Below are 25,040 nucleotides of genomic sequence, written 5' to 3'. Positions count from 1 at the left end.
CTTTCCTAATGCAGACCCCTCTGCTCCCTCACCTGCCCAAAAATGAACCGGAAAAACAGCAGCATCTCCCACAATGTTGGGACAGGTAAAGCTGTGCTTAAATGAAAGAAAACTAAGTGTGTAGCTAACCTCTGAAGGTGGGTGCAGATCGCTTTCCTTGGTCATCTCTGTTTTTTCTATGTCTCCCTCAACTGGAGCAGTAATGCTCTCTGACACGGGGTCTTCTTTCTTGTCATTCATTCTTCCAAGGTTCGGCCTGACTCTCTGGAATCGACCTCTCACCAGCTGAGCTGGTTTGATAGTACATGGCTTATTCTCTTGGGAAGTTGGTTTTTCCCTATCCCACAAAAGGAGAAAATGTTACTGAAGTGTTTCAACAGGCCCAGGAACCAAGGGAGTGCTGTTTGTGGCAAAAGCCAAATGGGGGATTGGGAGGAAACGTCAGTCCTTTCACCATCTACAACTACTCCCCCCTCCTTGCTAGCCTTGCACATGCTGAGCCTCTCACCATTAGGCAAAACAAAACAAATTCCTTCCAGTAGCACCTTAAAGACCAACTAAGTCAGTTCTTGGTATGAGCTTTCGTGTGCATGCACACTTCTTCAGATACTGAGGAAGGGAAGATGGCTCCACCCTAAAGTTTAGCTTAGAAATATTTTAATTAATAAATTCACAGATTTTCCCACTTGACCAACTGCTTCTCTCTCAGTGGCAGTTCTAGCACGAGAAAGAGCAAACTTAACCAGAGGAAGCAAAGTAACTGCCTAAGAGCTGAATGGCTACATTCAGACCTAATACATTCAGACCTTCTACAAAGAAGCAGGAGAGGAAATCTGACTCTGTGGTTTGCAACAGCTGCCATTTCCCGAATTCGGACCTAGGAAACTGCAGTTGGAAAGAAAGTGTGTTGGGGTTCTGCCAGAGCTGTCCCCCATGCTAGCTGCGTCCTTGTCTCAAGTCAATACTCTCCACACCTGAGAAAAACAGTCGCAGCTAGAACAGAAAGGAGGGTGTGGAATCGTCCAAAGTGTGGGGGAGGATAAATGGTCATTCAAACATGCTTTGATAGCCTTGGGTGACGAGGGAGCAGATGGGAGACTGTAGGAAGCAGATACAGGCTTTAGCAGCTGCCCAAGCAAGGAAGGAAGCAGAGAGCTCCAGAAAGCCCAAGGCGAGCACACACAAGAAAAGGGAAAGGCAGAACTCTAACCTAGGACTCCCTTTCCCCCCAGTTAAGGAGGGCCTGTTTTGCTTTTTTCTTATCACTGTGTGCCCTCTAGTTGCTACTGGTGGGAGTGCACTAACCCAAAGCTCTCCTATAGCTAAAAGATGGTTTAATTAGAGAACCTTTGCCTATGCTGTGTCACAGCAGAACCCACATTTGTTTTTCCTCTTGCTGTATTATCAAAACCTGAGCATCACCGGCTTGAGGGCATAAGAAGACTTATCCGCATTGGGGCCCCAGCAGAGAAGAACTGCACTCTTAAAAATATGGAGGATTTGTAAAGTCATGCACACATAATAAAGGGAGTTTGGGACAAGCTAACAAGACCTTGTTGAAGAACACACACCTGGGATATTGATCTGAAATATTCTGAGAAGTACTGGGTGCTTGAGGGTCTTCCTGAATCACTTTCTCCATGTCTACCAATCTGTTCTCCAAGCCTTCAGCAGGTAATTTTTTTCTGTCACTCTTTAACTGAGGCTGGCAATAAGAAGCAATATTGAACATCAAAACGTGGAACCATTTTAGCAAAGATGGTCTCAACTTTACACTGCTTTTGCAAAAATATAGAAACAAAATCTCTCTTGAATTTGAAATGTCTTTACTACTAAAGAAAGTCTGGCCCTTTTCTTAACTTACTACTGCAGGGAGAGTTCTGGAAGGTCCATGTTTCTGCAGTTCTGATTTCTCAGTTCCAGCTGCTGCTGCTGCTTCATTTCCTAGAGATGGTGTTTCTTTCCTTCCAACTGCCCTTCCTATGTTAGGTTTCGGTCTCTGGAATCTGCCTCTGAGAAAAGGTGTTGGCGGAACAGTGCTCTGTTTGCTGGAGGGGAGACCCAAAGCAGCACATATGGCAGTTAAAATCATTCTCATCAGATACATCACCACTGATACACACATGTAACAATACTACATCCATAGGTTAAATAATTTATCCCATGTTTCACAGATTAATGGTAACTAGCATATTTCTCAAATATGTAACAGAAAAACAAGTGCAATAAAACCTGCATTTGGTACTTCCACAAGGCTGAGGGAGAGACTTACCATCATTGCCCTACCCAACATATGCCTTTTGCAGCTGTCAAATTTGGACACAGTTCATTGTGGAAAAGCGGCACATAAGTAAACTCAATCAACCAATCGAAATAATTTTCTTTTCAGTTCATCAGTAAATTTAATTATGTGGTGTTATCTTGCTTTCATCTTCAGTAATTGCACATTCATTGCTTTCCCATGCATTCCCTAGTTAAATTCAGCTTAGATGCAGGGAACCATGTTCCATGCCTACACTGCTGTAGCACCATGTTCCACCTCTGAACAGTTACTCCTGAAGATCAGGAAATCCCCAGAAATGGTACTGAAGTGATCAGTTAGAGGGAATAAACCAATCTGTGGCAAGGCTGCCTGCGTGCCCCTGCCCCCAAAGCAAGACAGATAAACCTGTTCTGGCAATAGCTCCATCACAGAAGGATGGAAAACAAGGTTTAATTTTGGATATTGTTATTGCATCTCATTTTCAGTTAAGGAAAATCCATTATCTCCAACATCTATCAACATATCAAATGAATAGATTTTTTTAACCTATGTTTCAAATCAGCAAACCTGTAAAGGGGGGGGAGTGGATTTCCAACTGATAAAGCTTTTTAAAAGATGATAGATCCTTACCCAACTGTAATCTTTTCTTGGATATCTGGGGATGATAAAACTTCATTTGGATCACTACTTTTGAAGTCAGAATGGCTTGGGAGAGACAAGTGGGTCTCATTTGTTGCAGCTGCTTCTTGAGTATCTGCAGAGTTCCCCTCTGACAAAAGTGGCGGTGGCAGGATTACGCATGCTATAGTTTCCTAAAATATATTATCAGAATGTTCAATACCTGGTGCAAAATGCATGCAGTTAAATTATAAAGTTCAAGGAAAAACACACACACAAATCAGGCAGGGAATCCAAGTACAACACAAGACTACCAACAGCTTGTTCTATTATAACATACAAGGTAATATTTTTCAGTTCTTGTACAGGGAAGCAATGCAACATCAGCAAGGGAGAAAGTGGCATTAAAACAGCTGAACTGTTCTACTAACTCTCAGTCATTTTAAGAATCTGATATTCACTTAAGCTTTGTAAACAGTCCATGCAGTTTACTACAAGCCTGTCCCTATTTAAAAAACAACAACCCCAAATTAAGAAAGGCATCTTAATGTCTTTGTTAAAACATGGACATCCTTCACAAAGAAATGCTTCACGCTTGAGTTTCAAGAATGATTTGGCATACAATGCCAGGAACTTCTGGGTTTTTTAAAGGAAAAAATAGTGACACTGTGCTCCTGAAATTAAACTACAAGTATCTCATATATGGCCTAAGGTCAACAAGTGATCTCATAGGAAACAACATGCAAACTGACTGCCAATACACCATTTGTCCCACACAGGGCTTTCTACAAATCTCACTATTGAGTGTAATTTAATGTTTAATGTATTATTGTGATGAGAGTGAATTCATAGGTACTTTCAGGAGCAAACGATACAGCAACCTGAAGCTATTAAATTATCAAGAACAAAGTACCAGCATAAAAATAAGTCTTACATCCAGGTTAGAGGACTTGCTGCCTTCACTCCTTGTATTTTCTCTAGAGTCAGTCTTATGTTCATTTGTAAGCATTTCTTTTTCTGCTTGCATTAATTCCTCTGTTTCTGCCGCCTTTTCTGTGTTCTCCTTTAGACTTTTCAAAGATGGCTCTACTTCAGCAGAATTTTCTTTTTCTTGTACAAAACTGGAATCTCTGTTGGATGAAAAAAAGTCAACAGGACTTCTATAACTTCTAAGTAAGCAAGAAAGGATGTGTGATTTTGTTTTCCTTTTTAAAATCTCAGGAGCAACGAAAAAACTAATCAACACAGTGTTGCCCAATACAACACCACAACCCACATGAATATGTGCTTACTTACACTCTTTGCACATGTTTCAATTACTAAGGACAATTCCCATAATTATCATGCAGGCAACAGATGTTCTCATTCATACCCCAATAAATAATGCTTCCGCCTGCTTGTGGGGCGGCGAGGGAGAGGGTGATGGCAGTCAGAGGGCAGAGGGACTCTCAGATCCTGCTCAAGGAACAAAATTGACAAGTGAGGCACAGGTAAGTGGGCAGGCAGGGGGAAGCACAGAGCACCCCACACATGATGGCTCTGGCGGCCAGGAAGAAGAAAGCCAAGAAGGATGAGTGGGTGGAGGCAGCGAGACACTCACAGCAGTCATGCAAGTTGTTTTTCACCGCTCTCCAGCTCTCTGCCATTCTTTTCACACCATTTTGGCGCTATTTTTTATTTTGTGGCAACACACGTAAACACGGTTGAACCCGAGTGGAATGTGCATTGGGGGCGGGGGGAGTGCCTGCACAATGTATTTGCCACAAACATACACATATGTCAGTATGCATTCTTTTCCATTAAGAAGATGGCATTGTGCCCCTTATTCTTTACCTTCAAAATAAGAAACCTTACCTGGTAGCAAGATCCTTCACATCCTCCACTTTATCACTTGACGGAAACACATTTTTAAATTCATGGCTCTCACATTCGAAGAGGGTCTTTACAGGAGATTGGATTGTGTGTGCCAAAAGCACTTTCTCAGCACTGGCAACAGCTTTGTCTTCTAAGACATCACAGTGGGGAATGTCAGCTTCATAACTAGCTGCTTCCTAGGAAACAAATTAAACTTCTCTGAAACATCCAATGTGTAAGAGTTCATAAAGAAAATAATCTGAAGACATTCAGCTAGTGTATACTTAGACAAGAACACAGTGTTCTTTTAAGCCTTTAGCCTGCATTAACTTAAGAAATTAATACCAATATAAAAGGAAATAACAGTTAAAAATAATGGTTACAAAAAAAAAAGGTTACACTGGTACTGGGGGTGTCAAAATTGCTAATGTACTAGACTGCTTTGGTATGATAAAGCAGTAAGTTTTCACGCTGCTTAGGATTCTTCTATGCATGAAGTCAATGCAATTCAAAAGTGTGCTGCCCTTTCTTACTAATACAGTTAGCACAACAAAACATATGTTTTGAATTATTGAGGATTACATCTGGAAAAAAGAAGGCAAGCTTTAACTTGGGTACCAAAACCAATATGTGCACATGTTCTTTTCTGGACCAGATTACATCTTATATAAGCAAAATAATGCTGTGCTCTTGAATGTTTTCAAATATAGGCCTCAGTCCCAAAAACATAAAAAAGTTTTGTACGTTGTCTGCTAAAGTAGGGATAGAATGCCCTGTGCACCTACAGTGTACATCTTTTACATCAGCAGGAAGCCCATTTTCCAGAATTCTGAATTAAAGATATAGACTGTGTGTATAGTAAGCCTGCAACTTCCTCATATGTAATTTGTGCGCATTCAGCTTTATGCATGTGGCTAAAAAAAATGAAAGGGGGCGGAAAGGGTGTGGGGTTCCAGAAAAAATATAATATAGAAAGCTTTGAGTACTTAAGATGTGATCTTACCATCTATATTAAGAAAATGAGTGCTCTGGCACCTTTTAGACTAACTGGTTTATAAGAAGCATAAATGTTTGTGGCTGGAATCAAATTCATCCAAAATGTCAAGTGCTCACATAATGTTTTATGTACAGCAGCAAGCAGGCTGTGGGACTTACTGTGGTAACAGTTAGGAGTTCATGGCTGTTATATTCAGCTTGTATCCAAATCTTCTCAGATGATTCAATGGCTGCATCAGCTGCCTTTTCTTCTTCTGCCTCCGTGTTTCTTGCTGGCTCCTCTGGCTTTCTAGCAACCCTTCCTAAATTTGGCTTGGGCCTCTGTATTCGTCCCCTTGCTAATGGCGCAGGTTTCAAGACAACCTGCTTGCTGCTTTCTTGTGATTTCTTACTAGTCCTGAAAGAACAATGATTTCAGGGAGGAAAAGAATTAGAGGGTATTAAACATTGCAAAGATCCTTCATTTCATAATGTAATTGAACCTGGTTGTTATTTGAACCAATTACAGGTGCCACTTCGAATTTTAGAAGCTTGTCACCATGGAGGATCAACTCTCCCCCTATGAATAAGCCAAAGGTATATCATCACCATAATCATCATCATCATCATCATCATCATCATCATCATCATCAACAACAACAACAACAGTATATAAACAGGCATAGTTGTATAATAAAAACAGGAGTGGTGTACCAGCTGTTGCTTTATCCAGAGAAAGCAGACATTGCCTCTGTAATACACGCTTTTCTTACCTCCAAGTTGGATTGCTGTAATGTGCTCTACACTAGTCTGCCCTTAAAGACTGTCTGGAAACTTCAGGTGGTACAGAAAGCAGTAGTAAAAAAAGTTATGAGAACTAAGTGTTCCAATAATCTCACACCTATTCTGCGCCAACTACAGTGGCTGCCTATTAATTTCTAGGCCCAATCCAAGGTGCTGGTTTTGGTCTTTAAAGTATGACATGGTTTGAGACCAGCTTATCTGAATCTGCTTAATTCTCTGATACTGTTTTTAACTGCTGCTGCTGCTATTATGTTTTAGTCATATTGTGTTTTATAGAACAATTTTATAGTTTGTAATACGTTGTGAGCAACCTGCTGTGGGGTAACTCTAATGGTCAGCCTATAAATTATAGAATAAACTTGAATAAACATACTTACAGAGATTCAGTATCTAAAACTTGGCAATCTTTTTCTGCAGTCTCCTCTGTGACGATACCGAGTGCATCATGCTGGTCATTGCTCTGAGGAATAGGCATAAAAACAAGTGGAGTATACATTTTTAAAATAATAGTAGTTAATGTTAGTTAATAAAGTGGCAGAAACCTGCTATAGAAAACAACTAACATAATCCTTTACATGGAGTTAAAAATCACTAATAATAATAATAATAATAATAATAATAATAATAATAATAATAGTTATTTTCCTAATTTCCCAAATTGCAGGAGCAGGGTAAGGGGAGAATTAAATCTAACATAGAGGATACCTTTCCTACTGTTTCATCAGCCTCTGGCTTTTCAGGCTTTTCCCGGAGAGGTGCTTCTTTTCTGCTGGACACTTTCAATATATTAGGTTTAGGTTTCTGCCGACGGCCTCTCACTACAGGACCTTTTTGAGTGTCTCTGGAAACACACAGAGAGAAAAAAATTATAATCCCAACACTCTTTAGGCAAAACCTGCAAATAATTTATAAAAACAATTATTTATACTCTCCAAAACAGAGATGGAAAACCTGCGGCCCTCCAGATTTTGTAGGGCTACAACTCCCATCGGCGCCAGTCAGCAAAGCCAATGCTCAGGGATGATGGGAGCTATAGTCCAACAACATCGGGGATGGGACCAGATTCCCCATCCCTTCCCTAAAATGTCCAAGTGATTTCAAATGCAAAAAATCCAAAAAGAAATTGTGAAAAGTTCTGTTTTTAGTTTCCACTCATTACAACAGTTATGCCTAATGCTCCTGTTACTGTTAAATTTTAGTACTATTTGACTCATCTCTAAAAAGGATAGATTTGGTTCCGTATCAAAGCAAGACTTTCCTCCAAAATGTCACCTCTTCTTCTATCCCAAAGAAACACAAATCAGTGTAAGCTGCTTAACTCCTAATAGTTCCTACTGTGTCTGATTAGGAGATGACATTCTGTAGGCACCATTAGGAGCTGCTTCCTTCACCACAACTGAATATAGTGAGTGGTGATGTGATGCACACTGTAAGCCATATTTTTCAGTCTTTCTACTTTACATATACTTACTGGGATTCACTTGCCACATCATTGCTTGCTCTGTCAGTTTGCTCTATGCTAGGTTCAGTTATGTTAGCAGTTGTATCTTGCACAGAACTCTAAATGAAAGAGACATAAAGAACTTAGATAAGAGTTATTATCATTATGCTGTCTATTATTGTGCTTTGTGTTACGTTTTTATTATTATGCTCCATAAAATGTATCCTTAATGCTGTCCATCACCCTGGGATCTTTTGATAAAATGCAGTACACAAACTGAAATAACAACAGGGGGGTGTGCAACAATGCAGCCAATCTCCTGAGCCCTCTGAAAAACAGGATTGGGTGGTGAAATTAAAATAACTTCCATGTGCACAGAAAAGACAATAAAAGCTTGTATTAATTTAAAATTATTTAGTCCCATACCTTTTCTGCAGCAACCAGAACCTCTGAAAGAGAAATCTTGCCCTCAGATGTGGCATTAACTGGAAGTTCTTTTTCTTCTGAAGGTTCTGATGCAAGTCTCTGTAGCTGTCCTTTCACTGTGGTCTTTTCAATAGCTGCTCTATCCGTTTCCCTGAAGTTAAATTAAATATATTTATTTTTTCCAACAAACAGAATCTAGTCCATCACCAACCGTCTCAGTTAACATAATTTATTATGGGATGTAGAAGTGGTGGTGCCATCTATTATATTTTCCTGCTAGTCACTTCCTGCTGAAGCCCCCTGTCTCCCAAAAGCCACTTCTGAGTGTAACAGGAGTTTCCAGAAAGGCATGCAATGCAGCCTAGAAATTTTCTACAGGATGGAGAAATTGGTAAAAATCTAAGACTTGCCATTCAAACAATACTCACACCTTTGGATTCAAACTATGTATTTCAGTCCTGCACAGCAGAGGATCTATTTCTATACACATTAAGAAACAGAAATAGGAACATACAAAGAGCCCTGCTGGATCAGACCAAAGGCCGATCTACTCTTACATCTTGTTGTCACAGGGGTCAACCAAATGTCTATGGGAAACCTCCAAGCAAGACCTGAGCACAACTGCACTCTTGTCACTTGTGAATTCCAGCAACAGGTATTCACAAGGTCTATAAAGTCTCTGTGACAAAGCCTTTGTGATCTTGTTAGTTCACTGACCAAAAGGAACATTATATTCCAATGCCACACCTTTGTAGGAAGGTGAACAGGTTCCATTCCTATGTGCTTACCTGGAAGTAAGCCCCATTGAACTCAATGAGACTTACTTCTGAATCTACAGACATAGGATTGCACTCTAGAAAAGCAAATATGAAATTAAAAAGACAGATTCCTTTAGGCAAATAGACCTCACACCCATCATATATTTTCCACCTCTTTTCTGTTATTTTATTCACTTCAAATGGTAGTGAGTTTTCTTTTCTAAAATCTCCAGACCAACTTTACCAAGCCCATGTAATAAATTAAAAGCAAGGCTGAGAACCAAGAATAGGAGTTATGAGATCATAGACATGACCCTCCTTCCTACTTTATCCATAGAGAGCTCACCTGAACTCCAAACTTGTTTGAAAGCCTCCTCCACCCCCAAATCAGGTTATAGGATTAGTTTCATTATATGTGGGGAAATGGGAATCACATCCAATTATTTTACTCACATAAGCTCATCAGTACAACTTGGAAAGGCTGTATTTTCATCTGGTTGATCTAACTCTGCTACTTCATTCTGCAAGGAAATCAGAACAGTTAGTATGATCTTATGGTCCTGGCTTCTGTAATGATTAAGGGAGAGGCTATGCCAGGGAACAAGAACCTCTACCCACTAAGCTGACTTCTCTACAAAACAGAAGTGAACACTGATGAGAATTTCATGAATGTGTCATGGTTGAAGGTGGGGGAACCCCACATATATTCTTCTCTCACTCTCGGGGGGCGGGGGGATTGAACTAAACTAGAATTTCAGTCAGCTCACAAGTACACCACCTTCAGCTCCTTGGAAGATAAAGGCGGTGTATAAATGTAACATATAAATACATAAATATAATAATAGTGATGATGAAAATGTGTCAGAAGCTTTTACAGCTTGTGCATACGAAGCAAAAATCTTTGCAGACTGCTGTGCATCTCCCCCACTGAACAAATAGCAGGCACTCTCCGGGTGGACATGCATATTCCATGAACGTTTTCCCCATGTGGGTTGATGACTGCTTAATCCTTTCCTTCTCATCTAAGTCATCTCTCAGAATTGTCTCCTCTCCTAGGCTGCTTTTCTCCCCAAGGGAAACAGGTCCTGGCTTATTTGTTTTTCCTCAAGGAAAAAAGGCATTTGAGAAGAAGGCAATTTTAAGTGGGCAAATAACTGGGAAGAAAAAGGCTGACACAGTCCCTCACCCAGCTGGTCCTCCACTCATTCTGAGTTGTTTTACCCGAAGGGAAAAATCCAGAACAAAGAAATGGGAAACGACCAGTGAGCTCCTAGAACATTTGGTATGAGTCCTTGTCCAAATAAGCTATCAGAGGTGATAAAACCCCCTTATCTGGTAGCAGGCCTGCAAATGCAGGTGCTGTGTCTTCAATGCACTACGTCTCCCACCCTGTTCTGTATGTAATAGCCCATATCCAAAAGCAATATCCGTATACAGGAATCTATGCCGAATCAGAACAGAAACCTTAAGTGTGGCATTCAGTGCCTTTTTGTGGGTTTTAATTTTATGAGTTGTTTCTCTGAAATAGGAAGTAGGCTAGAAACGCATGTAAATATTGTTTACCATTGCTGCACTGTTTTCTTCAAAACCTTCTTTATTTGTTTTGAGAGACATCTGAGACTCTGAAGGCCGCCCAACATGGTGCTCAGAACTCGCATCTGAATCATCTGCTTCTCCAGAATCCATGTCTAGGAATTCATTACCTTTCTGAATACTGGAAAGGTAAGAACAATATGAAGAAAGCATTAATGGTTTTCCTACTCTACCCCATAGGCTCATGGCAGATTCTTGTCTTTCACTTTTGTCTTTCAACAGTTGTGCTAACTGAGATAGAGGCTTGCTCAAAGAGATTGATAAGCGAAAAGTGTTCAAACTCACTTCTCTCTTTACTGGCATTTACACACAATTGTGCATGTGCAATCTCATCGCAACTACTGTCAAAGACTAGTTCACTATTCGTATTTTACAGCTGGAAAACAAAGATAAAGTAAGGCTTTCATCAGGATTACCCCGAGGTTCACTTGCTGGACAAGAATTTAGCACAAAGTCTAAATCTAACACTTATTATTTTATTTGTCACATTTGTATACTCATCTAAGGCTAAGGCTGGAATCCAGCCCCCCTCCCTCTGCCCATCCACTATGCTGCTGGGGGTGGGAATTGGGAGTGGCCAAGCCCAAAACAGTTCCACTGGCATCACTCCCCCAAGAAACTCAGCATCAGGCCCAATCACTGCATCATTTCCAGGCTGGCATGACAGGGTTTTTACCTCCCACTGACTTCTGCCTCAGGAAGCATGAGCAGAGGAATTGTGGAGGTGGCTATGCCATTCTATCACACTCTACTGCTTCCCCGCTGGAGTTAGAGGACTGCACTGTAACATCCTATCAAAGGATCCCCTCCAATACTCAAACTTTGTATCTGAAGGCAAAATTCAGCATTGTGCAAGCACACTTCTGCTCACACAAAAGGACTTCCAATTCTCTTCCCCCTGCAACCTTTCAGAGCAGATGTGGGGCTGCATGGGGCAGGGGACTACAGGTGGGAAGAAAGAAGATGAAGCCACATTGTTCAAGCAGAAGACCACTGCTCACACACAGATAGCAAGTAAAAAGAAGTTCACAGCACACTGCAGTTATTCAATATTTGCCTATGAGATTCTATAGAGGTGTGCTATCTTTCTCCCAGCACAAGGAGAAAGCAAGTTATGACATTTGTTTTGAATGCTCCTATGCACTCTCCAAACAAAGAAAATGTTTGTTTCTGTATATTAAAGACTCAATAGCTCCATATAAAGAAAATGTAAACCAAATAGGAGAGGCTAACCTGTAACCCTCCAACTTGGACTGCAGCCATATACGTATCCACCTTATAGGCAGATCTGTCAGCCACATCTGAGTGGCAAATGAAATGGGCTCTATGTAATACAGCAATGCAGGGAACTTTTAGGAGACTTTTGGAAAGGAAGTAATAAAGATGTTATATTTACACTTTGTATCAAGGCTTGTTCGTATAATTCTGCAAAGATAATATATCTTATTACCCAGATAAAGTTGAACCAAGGTCTCCCTCTGTCTCTTGGTCCACCTGTGGGTCTTCTTCAACAGATGGAAGAGTTTTGGCAGGCGTTTCTTCATCAGGGACTTCCAGTTCCTCACCAATTTCTTCTGTGCCATTTATCTCCACATTAGATGATAGATTTTTTCCTGACAATATATTGTTGAGCATTATATGTCCACTGAAGCAATTACCACTCAAACACACTTTTAAAAGACAGAGCCTCTGGTTGCTTCCACATTAACTTTTTTCTTTGAAATTACTATCCAGATGGCAATTTTCAAAAGCACTACATTTCAGTATTTTCTGTTTCATTCCCATTTTCTCAAATTGATCTTTGGTCATTTTCTCCCCACCCACCCCAAAGTAAATTTCAGTTACACCACTGGTCTATTTGTTATGGGCAGGCAGGATGATTTTGAATAACTAATATGCTTTTAATTAGAGCTTCCTCCTACCAGATCCAGTTAATTCTATTGCGCTCTATTCAGTGGATCCGATGAAGAGCATTTAATTTACTGGTTTCCTTTACTGGAAGGACTCTAGTGTGAAAGAAGTGCAATTTCCTAAAGTGATCTGTGATTTCCCACTGTCACAAAGCATTAATAATGTATTTAAGTTAACAGGAAGGAAAAATAAAATTACACAATGTCCTCCCTAACCCAGCCATTCTAATGCCAGTCAGTATATGGAGCTTATTTAACGGTAAGCTGAATCTTTCATTATTTCTCTTAATTATTAATATGGCACTTTAACTATGGCAACAGTTCCTGAAAATACTTAATGGAATAAATGACATAAAAATTAATGAAAAATAAATTTAAAAAATAACTTCATCATAAACCATTATATAACTCGCTTTTCATAATTGATCTGAAATAAAATGATGTGCAATTGCACAGCCTACAAATCTTTGGGAATACAACACATATCATATCCAACTACTTGCAGATGCACATCAAGCCATTTTGTTACATACAGGTTTTAAAGTAAATTAGTCTCAAATTCAAGATGAAAATCATCTCTATTTATGCTGTACACTTGTCATTAAGATAGTAATGAGCTTCAGTTGAGTGATTATTAAATCTGGTTGTGTTACTAAGGCTGTTTTATCTTGCAATAAATAGTTTGGCGTCTGGAAGAAGATTAGCAAAATCAGCACACATGCACACTGTGACATAGTAGCAACAATTTATAGATTCTTACTTTTCTTTCTAGTTTTTTCTCCCTCAGCCACTTCTGCAGAAATAGTTCTTTCGTCAGGAAGATTCTCTGCCTCCTGTTCAGAATCTTTTTTCTTCCTTTTTCTCTTCTTTTTCGTCATCACTGATTCAGTAACTGTCTGCCCGTCTGCCTGTTCCAAAATGCTCGGAGATTCTTCGTTCTCTTTTTCGGCTGTGCCAGCGTCCACTTCCATTTCTGCATCAGAAATTCTGGCATTCTGTGGGTCATCCTGACCATGGTTTGCTTGTCCATTGACAACTTTAGCTATCAAAGTATACAATGTAAATATACCTACAGCAAGACAATTCTCAACAAGGAAGCTAAAAAAAAATACCAAAAGCTTTTTTTCAAAATCCCAAGAACAAAAATAGAATTCTACTTTCTCCATATAAGATTATTCAACTTATTCTGCTTTCCCTTTCATCAGTCCTCCTTCCCTCCACTGTACCCCACCCCCAAAGACAGTTTTAGCTGTGAGAAAAAGTCTTAATTCCACACACACACGCCAGTATTATATGAAAATAAGAGAAATGCAACATAGCAGAACAGGACTTCTCCTTCCCTGCAGCAAATCTATGCAACCAACCAAATCTGTCCCAGAGCATGAGGTCTATACGGAGAAGGAGAAGCCAAAGTTTTTTTCTGCCGGCAGATGGGCACCATTGGATATCACCCAATGTGACTATGCATGTGAGATATTCCAATCAAAACTATTCAAGATGGTAATATTAAATTTAAATAAAAACCCAAGGATAAGACAGAACAAGCCCTAGACCTGCAAAACAGTGAAAGAAATCAAAACAAAACTAATTCTAGCATTGGAAAAAGCAACAATCAAACATGCATTATGTGAAATGCCTGTAAGGCAAAGTGTTTTTGCAGCCTTCATTACCAATCAAGCCTTTGGAAAGGCTTTCTAGAGTGCAGTACTGTCTACACCAGGGGTTGGCAAACAAAGGCCCGGGGGCCGGATGAGGCCCAATTCCCTTCAGGATCCGGCCCACGGACTGTCCGTGGATCGGCATGGGGATTCTGTTCATTTGGGCTGTGCCATTTTTTTTCTGTGCCATTCCATTTCCCACACACCCTGTGGCACTGCCTCCTCCCTCCCTCCTCCTGGCTTCTCCCTGCCCTGCCTAGAGGAGGAAGGGGGCTGGGCTGAGCTGACTGAGTGCCATTTTAAGCAGCCCCTCTCCAGAGCCAGCCCTTTCGTGCCGCTCATCTTCCCTCCACCGTCGCCACCCTGGTACTCCTGTGGGCCAGAGAATGGAGCCAATGAGCTCCCTCTGCCTTTCCACGAGAAGCAGCAGTGGCGGTGGCAGTGGTGGCGACAGCAGCAGCCCAGTGCTGCTTCTCCAGCCCACAAGGTCTGAGGGACAGTGGACCGGCCCACGGCTAAAAAAAAATTGCCAACCCCTGGTCTACACTGACAAATCTAACATTGCACACAGAAGGAATGCAAAACAGTGGCGCCATCAGATCTTAGAAGTGAAATTTAATAACAAATAGGATATAGTTTTACTCCTTAATACATTTAAGTACTTAGAAATACCTTTTCGCTTTTTCTTGAGTGTTTTTTTCTCAATGGGATTTTTTTCTTTTTGATGCTGACATTTAGCATCCTTCTCCTTTTTTCTCTTTTCATTTTCCAGGACCTTCTCAAGGAGTTTTGTAAAGAAATCAAAGTCAAATGGCGTTTTTTCTTCTGCAAAAAAGGGGAGATAATTATTTTATGTACAAACATTCCAGCTAAAAATAATAATTTTGTCTTGAGCTTCTGTTGTCCTGAAAGGATTTGTCAGTGAAGTTCATGCAACTAAAAATTAGTATTTTAAAAGACATGTAGTCCTGATGCTACTTAATAGCACGAAAAACATAATATTTACTGAATATCAAGAACCATTAAACGAGATCTAACAGAGTGATGAAACAGACCCTTTACTCAAAATGTTTATCTATTGTAAAAAGGTACAGTTATGGAATTTTAGTTTAGTTTTGCTAGAGTGCACACACCATTTCCCCCAAATGAAAAAAATGATTAAACATGTGGTAATACTTACTGAATGCTTTATCTATTCGCCATCCATTGGCCTTTTCTTCACGTTTAAATTTATTCTGAAAACAGAAAGTTATGCTATATAAGCCATTCTTAGATCATCAGCTGATACAGAAGCAAACTCAATTGAAATGATCTGTGCAAATGTTTAATAGAAAAGCATAAAATGATAGATCCACAACCAGATGATCACTTCTCAATTGATTTTGGGGGGGTTTCAGTGCTTACCTTAATCTCTGTTCTTGCTCTGTGAGGAAAAAGCTGACTAATCATCGAGAAGTCAGTTCCTACCATACTTATAGCTAAGAAGAACATGTCTGTTTCTGTAAGAGAGAAAAAAACAGTTTAGCCATTTTTTACTAAGCAATTTTGGTATATCAGTTTTAATCTCATGATCAATAAATGTACACATTCAGCTAAATACCAAAGCATCTCCCTTTAGCTGCATATTTTGAAATGGATAATATTTCATACCAACATTAGCTACTGTATTGTACTGCGCATTTTAATAAGGGTTGCATAGCTTTACAATTCAGTGAAACACAGTTCTGTTTTTCAGCTGTTCTCATTGAAAAGGATTTTAAGCTATTCACTCCAAATGTTAGGGTGCAGAACTAAGTTATATCTCTCCAGGACCGCAAATGGAGCCTAAAAAAGTGAGCTACTAACACTAATCTTCCTCTGGCATCAATGAATAATTAGTTTAAAGCACACCAAGTTTAAAGCATACCGATAAACACTGTCAATTAGCATCCAGCTATTTTTAACTCTGTACAGTACAGTAGATCTAGAATAGGGGTAACTAACCTGGTGCCCTCCAGTTGTTGTTGGGCTACAACTCCCAACATCCCTCACTAATGGTTATGCTGGCTGGGGCTAATGGGAGCTACAGTCCAACAATGTATATGGGCACCACTGTGGCTGCCCATGATAATAGAAACAGAACATGAGAATTACTCGAAATTATATGGATACAGGAGTATACATAATCAATTGATCGCTACTGCCAGATTTGCACAGAAAGTCAAAGGCACTGTAACTCTTTGCAGCAGTAAATGCCACTAAGACTCTTGCAATTAACTTGCATGCATGCACACACACACCATGGATTGTAAAAAAATACAAATTATGTTACATGATATAACTGTCAGTTTGCATTTCTTAATGCAGAAGTATTGATCTGATGTGCAGAGATCTTTCCTATTCTAATTAATTCAAGAGGGTTCTGGAAGCTTCTCTGTGTGAAAGAAACAAGCAGAAGGTTCATGATGTTTGGGTTATTCCTTCAAAGAAGCTGAGTACAGCTGGCTTAAACTGGTCCTGTTATCTCTTTCAGTCAAGGTCATGCTGACTATAAAAATAAGGCCAGAAGGAGCCTGGGTTTCACTTTTCTCTTTCCAACTCTTTTCCTTCTGTACATAGTATGCTTAGTGTTAAGGTTTAGACTTACTATAAGTTATTGTAAGTTTAAGTTAAGTCTGCCGCAACTGGATTTCTTATGAACAGTGCCAATCATGAATGTATTGGATTTGTGACTATTATGCTCATTTGCCTTCAGTAGCAGTAAAGCTCTGCTGGATGAAATACAATTGCCTCTGGGTTGTTGTTTTTTTCGTTGTTGTTTTTTTTCTTTTTTAATCCTGCAATGTGTTTAGATTGTTACTCTGCCAACTAGACATTGGAATCTACACTGGATCAGTATTGAGTAAGATTTCATGACAGTAACTCCATTATTTTGCAGTGACTGAAGTCCAGGATAGAAATAAGATAAGGATGCATGCAGCTCTTGCCATTCACACTAGCTTTGTCCACCTCAAGCCATACAAGCCAAGATACTTAAAAGAGTGCAGGTCTTCAAAGCCAGGGACGCGGGTGGCGCTGTGGTCTAAATCACTGAGCCTCTTGGGCTAGCTGATCAGAAGGTCAGCGGTTCAAATCCCCATGACGGGGTAAGCTCCCGTCGCTCGGTCCCAGCTCCTGCCAACCTAGCAAATTGAAAGCACACTAGTGCAAGCAGATAAATAGGTACTGCTGCGGCGGGAAGGTAAATGACGTTTCCATGCACTCTGGTTTCCATCACAGTGTTCCATTACACTGGAAGTGGTTTAGTCATACTGGCCACATGACCCAGAAAGCTGTCTGTGGACAAATGCTGGCTCCCTCAGCCTGAAAGCGAGATGAGCGCCACAACCCCATAGTCACCTTTGACTCAACTTAACTGTCCAGGGGTCCTTCAAAGCCAAATGCAAAGAACATCACTGAGCTGCACCTACCTTTTTCTGACCATGGCTTGGTATAATAGCTTCTCCTGAAACTTGAGTAGGTTGTTGTGGATCCACGCTCAAAGATGGGATCATTATCTTCTACCACACATTGCCCTTTTGTCCTTAAAACTTCCACAGTTAAGCTAAATGTGAAATTGAGAGATATTAGAATACAAAAGAAATGTTGCAAGAAAACTGTCTTAATAAATAGTGAAGACCAATTGATTCCCACCTCAAATTTACTAAAATTTCTGCTCTTACTAGCAAACACTTTAATGAACAGTTTACAGTTTTTCGGTGAACTCTGGTATGGCCGTAAGTTATCATTCCATACCAATATGGATATAGTTCACTAATCCAGCAACCATTAAGATCAATGTGAGAAACAAGAAGCCTTAAGAGATCCAGGGCCCAGCTGGCTATTAGGCAACCGGAAGCAAAGCACTCAGGTGACAGATTTGGCACACTTTCCACAGGTAGAATTTCTTTTTATAATTAAGGACAAGCTGACTTGCCGCCACCACTTATTCCCACTGCCTCAAATCTCTGCTCCCCGTCCTCTGCAGTTTAAAACTGAGCATATGCTATTGAAGGGGGGCAACAGAAAGAAAGTGCATATGTGAGACTGAAACAGTCAGAAGGGCAATGCAGCAATGTCCAATGCAGGTCTACTCAAAAGTAGTCCCACTGAACTCAATAGGTATTACTCCCAGGTAAGAGCTCATAGACTCCAAACTTAGAAAAGGAAGGAGTTAAGGCAAGAATTGGTATCTGAATGGTGCAGCAGCTTTCTTAGCCGAGGTGGAAGTACTATTTCAGCTTTGCCTCAGGCAGCAAGATATATTGAGCCAACACCAAGAAATTCTGCAAATGTTTGTTTTTTTCCTAAAGCAGATACAAATTGACAAAACCTAACCTTTCTTCATCGAGAATAATCGAACCATCTTCCGCAACCTTTACCCGAGGTACAAGAAGGGGGCCATCATCATCATCTCCCCCTTCTTCTTCATCCTCATCTTCCTCATTTTCACTTTCAAGAATGATTTCAGGCCTGAAATGGGAAGAGATAACAGTTTTAGTAGCAGGGAACTTTCTTCATATTTCCTTTTCAAATAAAAATTATTTTCTATGGCCCAAGCACTTATCAGTTACTTCCAACCGTGGCACTGGAAACAACTGTCATTATACTGTACACCTTTTTCAGAAGACTGTAACGTGTTCTTGCACATACACTTTAAATAGGCATATATTTTAAATAGGCTGTTGAGAGCCAGCATCCACTAGCAGATGAGAAAGTGTAATAAATAAATAAATCACAATCTTAACCCACTCCTCTGATGTACTAATATTCCCCTTGCTGCCATCAACCATGGTATTATTTCTGTACTAACCCTGGGGACTCCTAAGCCAGCATTTCAAATCAAGAATCAAATGCTGGGTTAAGACTTATACATGGTTAATGTCAGTGCAGGCAAAAGGTGGAATCCAATTTTGGTAACCCACTTGCACACAAGACTTCTGCTGAGAATTTCTTGCCCACAACTGTTAAAGACAGTGCAGATAAGGTACAGTGAGTTTCCATGTGAGAGGGAAGAGGCTTGGGGAACCCATGTACCCAAGAACACAACATGTACTTGGTCTTAGCTAGGATTATGTCTAAACTGGTCCTAGCAGAGTTTTACCATATGGGTAATTTACTGCAATACACTGCCCAAAGTAGTATATCTTCAAGTAAAAGAAAAAATTCTGGGATTACAATCTTTAGAGCAATAATTCAGTTTCAATAACATTAAACAAACAAGTCGTTTTCATACAAATCCCTCTGTGCTAAATTATTATACAGATCACTAGTTCTATTTGAAAGAAGAGGGGGGGAAATTACTCTTTTGCTTGAGTCACTGTAGAAGGCTTTTCGGATTTCTTTTCTTCCACCAGTGAAGATCTATTAAATATAAAAAGCACAATTTTCATTAACCATTTATTAAAATAAAATTTGAAGACAGCAACTAGTGAACACTCCTGCAGTTTACCTGTGTGATTTACCATCCTACTCAGCACACTTTAATGTGAAATATTAGGTTTTTAATAGGTTTATTCACACAAACTTCAGTGGGATTGGGGGAAAATGTATCTATGTGATTTATTGGTTGTCAGAACAAGACAACTATGAATTATTTAGAAATCTAATTACTTAAAATTCCTTTATATGAGCCCTGATGTTTTCCTATGGACAACAGAGAAAGCTGATATTATTTAAAGCAACTTAACAAGGAATCCCAAATTTTCCGCAAGCCTGAAAAGTGAAAAGGAGGCGGCCTAGGTATCTTAAAGGAAGGATAAAATGAAGACATAACAAATATATAAAAACAATTTACATTTACAATAAAAAATAAAATGTGTACTTACTTCATTGGATTGTTTTCAGGCAGATAGTATATGAAGTCCCTCATAACCATTTTTGAACGATCTTCTGGCATGCTTTTTTCAATTACTGGGTTTTTGTATTTCTGTTGCTGCTAGACACAAAAATTATCATTGATATGAGTTTGATAGGGTTTTAGGCTTAATCAGCAGTCTATACGTTAAAATCAAGTTCATATATTTCGTAACAAATATATAAGCATAGATTTTTCTTTTTTAGACAGATCTATGACAACTTGGTTGCTCTTTTTCTGAGTGGTCTCGTGGGAGCTTTTAATTAACTTTAACTGACTGCTCATTTTATTGTTATTTTTTACTGGAGTAATTGCAACTACTCTGTTTTAATTGTATGTATTGTTTTCTTTTAATATGATTATTTTTATGTGTTTTTATAATAGTCTAAACTGCCTTAGGCACTGAATGCAGAAAGGCAGTTTACTTATACCCCACCCATCTGACTGGGTTTTCCCAGCCACTCTGGGCGGCTTTCAATAGATTAAAAATACATTAAAACATCAGTCATTAAAAAACTTCCCTAAACAGGGCTGCCTTCATAACTGGAGCATGCACCACTCTGGCGAGACAGTCCGCGGGCAGGTAGGGTCTCAGCCTGCATACCAGATGGAGTTGGTAGACAGCTGCCCTGGATACAGAATTGACCTGCAATTTCCTAAAGTGCCCATTCAGGACCAGGGAGTCCCCCACCCCCGCCCACCCCCTGCCACTAGGTAGGCTTGCTGAAGAGCCCTCACCAGTGTTTGACCGCATTTGACTGGAGTTTTCCTCTACTTGTGTTGAAGCCATCTTGCCTAGCTTGTGTCCTTGCCCTAGGCTCCACAAAGCAGGGGAGGAGCTCAAGAGTGATCATGGCAACCCATTCAGATGTTCCTGAGGTCAGCTAGGGCTTCGACAAGAGTACCAGATATATCAGCCAGAAAATCCTCCAAAGTCACCTGGAAACTGATTGGATCCATGAGACTCCGAGGCCAGACCATCCTAACAGGCCCTCCCACATTCCATTTTAAAAGGTAGCATGCTTGATTTAAAAATCATATTTCATGTGATGCCACCTTCTAAAGAGAGGTGCTAACCAGTTCCATTATATCATTTCACATTCAGAGCATACTATACAGCCATGATAATCTTACAAAAAGACATCCCACAGATACAAGCAAAGCTCAATGTCTGCTGGCCATTAAGCTACAAAATCCGGCAGGCTACTAAGTGTCCTTCCAAGTGTTGTTGAACTATACCGCCCATCAACCCCACTCAGCATGGCCGAGCATCAAGGGTGATGGGAGTTAATACAGTATTACAACATTTGCAGGGCCATAATTTCCTTATCCCTGTTATAAATTGATGTATCATACAATGTTGCTGAGGGTCACGCCACCTTTTACCTTTAAAAACTGGAAACCTTTAGCAAACTACCTTTTATAGGGAAGCATCATATCATGACATCAAGAGCTTCCACATCTCTTGTGGAAGTGGCAAAGTGCATGCTTTGAATGCTAATCTCCAGATAAAAAGGTAAAGGACCTCTGACCGTTAGGTCCAGTTGCGGATGACTTTGGGGTTGCGGCGCTCATCTCGCTCTATAGGCCGAGGGAGCCGGCATTTGTTCGCACACATCTTCCGGGTCATGTGGCCAGCATGACTAAGCCACTTCTGGCGAACCAGAGAAGCGCACGGAAGCGCCTTTACCTTCCCGCTGGAGAGGTACCTATTTATTTACTTACACATCGACGTGCTTTCAAACTGCTAGGTGGGCAGGAGCTGGGACCGAGTAACAGGAGCTCACCCCATCACGGGGATTCAAACTGCCAACCTTCTGATCGGCAAGCCCTAGGCTCTGTGGTTTAGACCACAGTGCTACCCGCGTCCCCAATCTCCAGGTAAGACTACATAAATCTCCTCTCCAAAATCCTAGAAAATCAGGGTAGAGACAATACTACTGAATCAAATGCCAAATTTGATTTGATATGACTTCTATGCAGAAAACAGGCTATATGCTCTTTCTATTACAGTATTTTCCCCTCTTCCTCATAACCAAATCTCCGAAGTGTTGTTATACCTTCTCTTTCTTCAACTCTTCCTTGAGCATCTTCCTTAGTTTCTGAGCTTTGATTATTTTCTCACGATCAGAACATATTCTTTTCTCTTTGCCTGGAATACATTTTGAGTGTGGTATTTCTTCTTGAATCAGACTTTCCTGCGTTGGTCTCTCTTTGAGGGGTAAGGATGTGTTCTTCTGCAGGGCTTCATCGCTTCTTTGACCTGTTACACATGCATTCGGCTCTTTGCTTACAGACTTTTTGAATGGAGAGAATTGTGGTACTTGGGGAACAGGAGTTTTCTTTTCAGGAAGTATGGGAGACTTCGGGGAATTCTCCACATTGGTCTTCTCAGAAGGCGGCAAGTCCTTCTGAAGTGGAGGGTTACAAATAACAGGAGAATGGGGTACTTGTTTTTGAGAACATTTTGATGCTGAAGTGGCAACACGTTGTGTGGATAGTGGTGCAACTCGTGGTTTAGCAAGATTAGGCATTGTAGATATTCGTTTTCTTCTCTGCAGAAGTGTCTCTGTATGTCTACTACAATCTCCATCACCACTAGCATTGGTCTTTTCATTTCTGGAAGATTAAAAGAGAGAAAGCTGTCATGTTTCTAAAAATTGTAATCCGGCTGTTTTAAAAATAAATAAATGCACTGTATTCCCACAAAGCCAATCACATCATATTACGAGTTTATTTTTGAAAATGCTTATTCTGATTAGACATAAAAAATTAAAGCAAAAAATATATTACAACTTTATATCTACTTAGAATATAGATGGCTAGAGTCCCACATACAGCTCACTGTTAGCAATCTAGTATTTATATTATTTGATACGTTCACTCATCACTTTCTACAAGAAGACATTTCTGACTTACTAATACATAATAATACAAAAAGGTTAACAATAATTTAAAAACCGAATACATAGAAAAAATGCAACAGAACAAAATTTCTAAGGGTGCTCATCCTACAATAACTATAAAAAATTACTCTTACCCCATATCACTAAAAGGTAAACACCATAAAATAGGCTGGAGATCATAGCACAGAACAATCCAAATTAATGACCAAAAGTCTTAACAGCTAAAAGCTGGGAATGATGGCCGCATATATAATTAATATATTTATATATTACCATTGTAATGTGGTATAATATACATTGCATATTATTATTAGGGAAGATGCAGCTAAACTTGTGGTCCTGTAGATGCTATTAAACTACAAGTCTCATCAGCCCAGCCACTATGGCAAAAAATGAGAGATGATGGGGCCATTCAGCAACAACTTGAAGATCATGACTTAGCTACCCTTGTTTCTGGAAGGAGACAGCAGCTAATTCAAATCTAGATACAGATGGGTAGCCGTGTTGGTCTGCCATAGTCAAAACAAAATAAAAAAATTCCTTCCAGTAGCACCTTAAAGACCAACTAAGTTAGTTCTAGGTATGAGCTTTCGTGTGCAAGTGTGCATGCACACGAAAGCTCATACCTAGAACTAACTTAGTTGGTCTTTAAGGTGCTACTGGAAGGAATTTTTTTATTTTGTTTCAAATCTAGAGTTATCCCTCTTCATCACAGCCAACCAAAGAATGTATATTGAGAATTCTCCCCACACCTGCAATACATAAACTTGGTAGCACCACAGTCACTGTCTAATGTCAGCTATAATTTCGACTACTCCCTTAAACCCTAGAATCACAGAAACACACACCACTCTAAATAAGATTCAAAGTCATGCTGGTTAAAGGGGGGAGGAAATAATAGACGATTGTGCACTTGTCTGCTTTGAGGGTTTACGACAGTCAAAGAGGTATATAAATCTTCTGAAATAAAAACAAAGAGACGCCGAGCTGGTTCACCATTCACCCCAACTACACGTGCGTAGTGACTCCGGATAAAAGCGCCGCACTGTGTCCCAGGCGACATGAAGCACCGGCCTTTGCGAGGGGTTCCTTCACAGGCGCAGGCCATCAGGTGTCGGAGGTGCACGTGAGAACCAGTTCCCGCGATTTTCAACGCGTCTCTCAAAAAAAGAGCTTTTTGCGCTCCAGGTCATCTCCTGAAACGGGCTCCTTTTATTTTGTGGAGAAAGGAAGCGCGCAGCCTACAGCCAAAGGCGAAGCTTACCCCTCGGGGCTGGGGCTGCTCCCGTCGTCCTGCTGCAGGCTTCCGGCAGCGCCCGACGGGAGAGCCGAAGCAGCCGCATCCTCCGAAGAGCAGGGGGCGGATGCCGAGCCGGGCTGGAGACCGGGGTCCGCGGCCGCGGTGACGCCTGAGGGGCTGGGGATGCCCCTGGGGTTGCTGCCCCTCGCCGCCGCCGCCGCCGCCCCCGGTCTCACGTTGGGCTTCACATTAAACCTGGCGCGGCGGAACATGGCGCCGCGAAGGGGAACCGCCGACTCTCGCTAAAGCCCACCGTCCCCTTTTTCCTCCGGCCGCCGAGGCCGCCTCATGTCACCGGCCTCGCTCGGCCCAAGCCCAGCTCCCCGCCCTTCCTCTCCCACTCTCGCGGAGGGAGGGGGGCCTGTCAGCTGCTCCGGGGACGGCGCGCGGCGCGGCGTCATCACTCTGCGACAAAACAGGAACATCACCTGGGCGGCGAGGACACCCGCCTGAAACGCAGGGGAGCGTCGCGCGTTCATGTCGAACTTGACCTGCACGAGGAGAGGGAAGGCGGCTAGTTTATTAGCCCAGTGCATTCGTAGCGATTCCCGGCTTGGCGGCTCTTGCCTCGTGAAGCCCGCATCCCGAGGAAGGCACCCGGAGACCGGTGTTTGGTTGACCTCAGTTGGATTTTATAAATGTTAGTGTTTTCCTAGAGC

At 40.9% G+C, this 25,040-nt stretch overlaps 1 protein-coding gene across 3 annotated transcripts in view; it reads right to left on the bottom strand.

The window, feature by feature from the left end:
• The window catches only part of BDP1 (BDP1 general transcription factor IIIB subunit), a 47,482-nt gene extending 22,747 nt beyond the window's left edge, over nt 1-24,735 (bottom strand). For all 3 annotated transcript variants that reach the window (XM_081880853.1, XM_081880854.1, XM_081880855.1), the window contains exons 1-24: nt 24,346-24,735; nt 22,236-22,794; nt 20,147-20,256; nt 19,623-19,682; nt 18,657-18,791; nt 17,750-17,883; nt 15,705-15,799; nt 15,481-15,535; nt 14,973-15,125; nt 13,403-13,684; nt 12,183-12,345; nt 10,703-10,853; nt 9,593-9,660; nt 8,382-8,532; nt 7,986-8,074; nt 7,220-7,355; nt 6,892-6,974; nt 5,891-6,128; nt 4,736-4,932; nt 3,816-4,011; nt 2,894-3,075; nt 1,865-2,048; nt 1,572-1,705; nt 130-337 (exon numbers count right to left, since the gene is read on the bottom strand). In XM_081880853.1, coding sequence (XP_081736979.1) covers nt 130-337; nt 1,572-1,705; nt 1,865-2,048; nt 2,894-3,075; nt 3,816-4,011; nt 4,736-4,932; nt 5,891-6,128; nt 6,892-6,974; nt 7,220-7,355; nt 7,986-8,074; nt 8,382-8,532; nt 9,593-9,660; nt 10,703-10,853; nt 12,183-12,345; nt 13,403-13,684; nt 14,973-15,125; nt 15,481-15,535; nt 15,705-15,799; nt 17,750-17,883; nt 18,657-18,791; nt 19,623-19,682; nt 20,147-20,256; nt 22,236-22,794; nt 24,346-24,593 — 4,011 coding nt within the window. In that variant the 5' untranslated portion in view covers nt 24,594-24,735. The remainder of the gene's footprint in view (nt 1-129; nt 338-1,571; nt 1,706-1,864; nt 2,049-2,893; nt 3,076-3,815; nt 4,012-4,735; nt 4,933-5,890; nt 6,129-6,891; nt 6,975-7,219; nt 7,356-7,985; nt 8,075-8,381; nt 8,533-9,592; nt 9,661-10,702; nt 10,854-12,182; nt 12,346-13,402; nt 13,685-14,972; nt 15,126-15,480; nt 15,536-15,704; nt 15,800-17,749; nt 17,884-18,656; nt 18,792-19,622; nt 19,683-20,146; nt 20,257-22,235; nt 22,795-24,345) is intronic.
• Nucleotides 24,736-25,040: the final 305 nt, after the last annotated feature.

The sequence above is a fragment of the Podarcis erhardii genome (assembly GCF_964252035.2).
Source record: "Podarcis erhardii genome assembly, chromosome: 11".
Lineage (NCBI taxonomy): Eukaryota > Metazoa > Chordata > Lepidosauria > Squamata > Lacertidae > Podarcis > Podarcis erhardii.
Note: the sequence above shows the minus strand (reverse complement) of the source record. Positions and strands in the feature narration are given on the sequence as shown.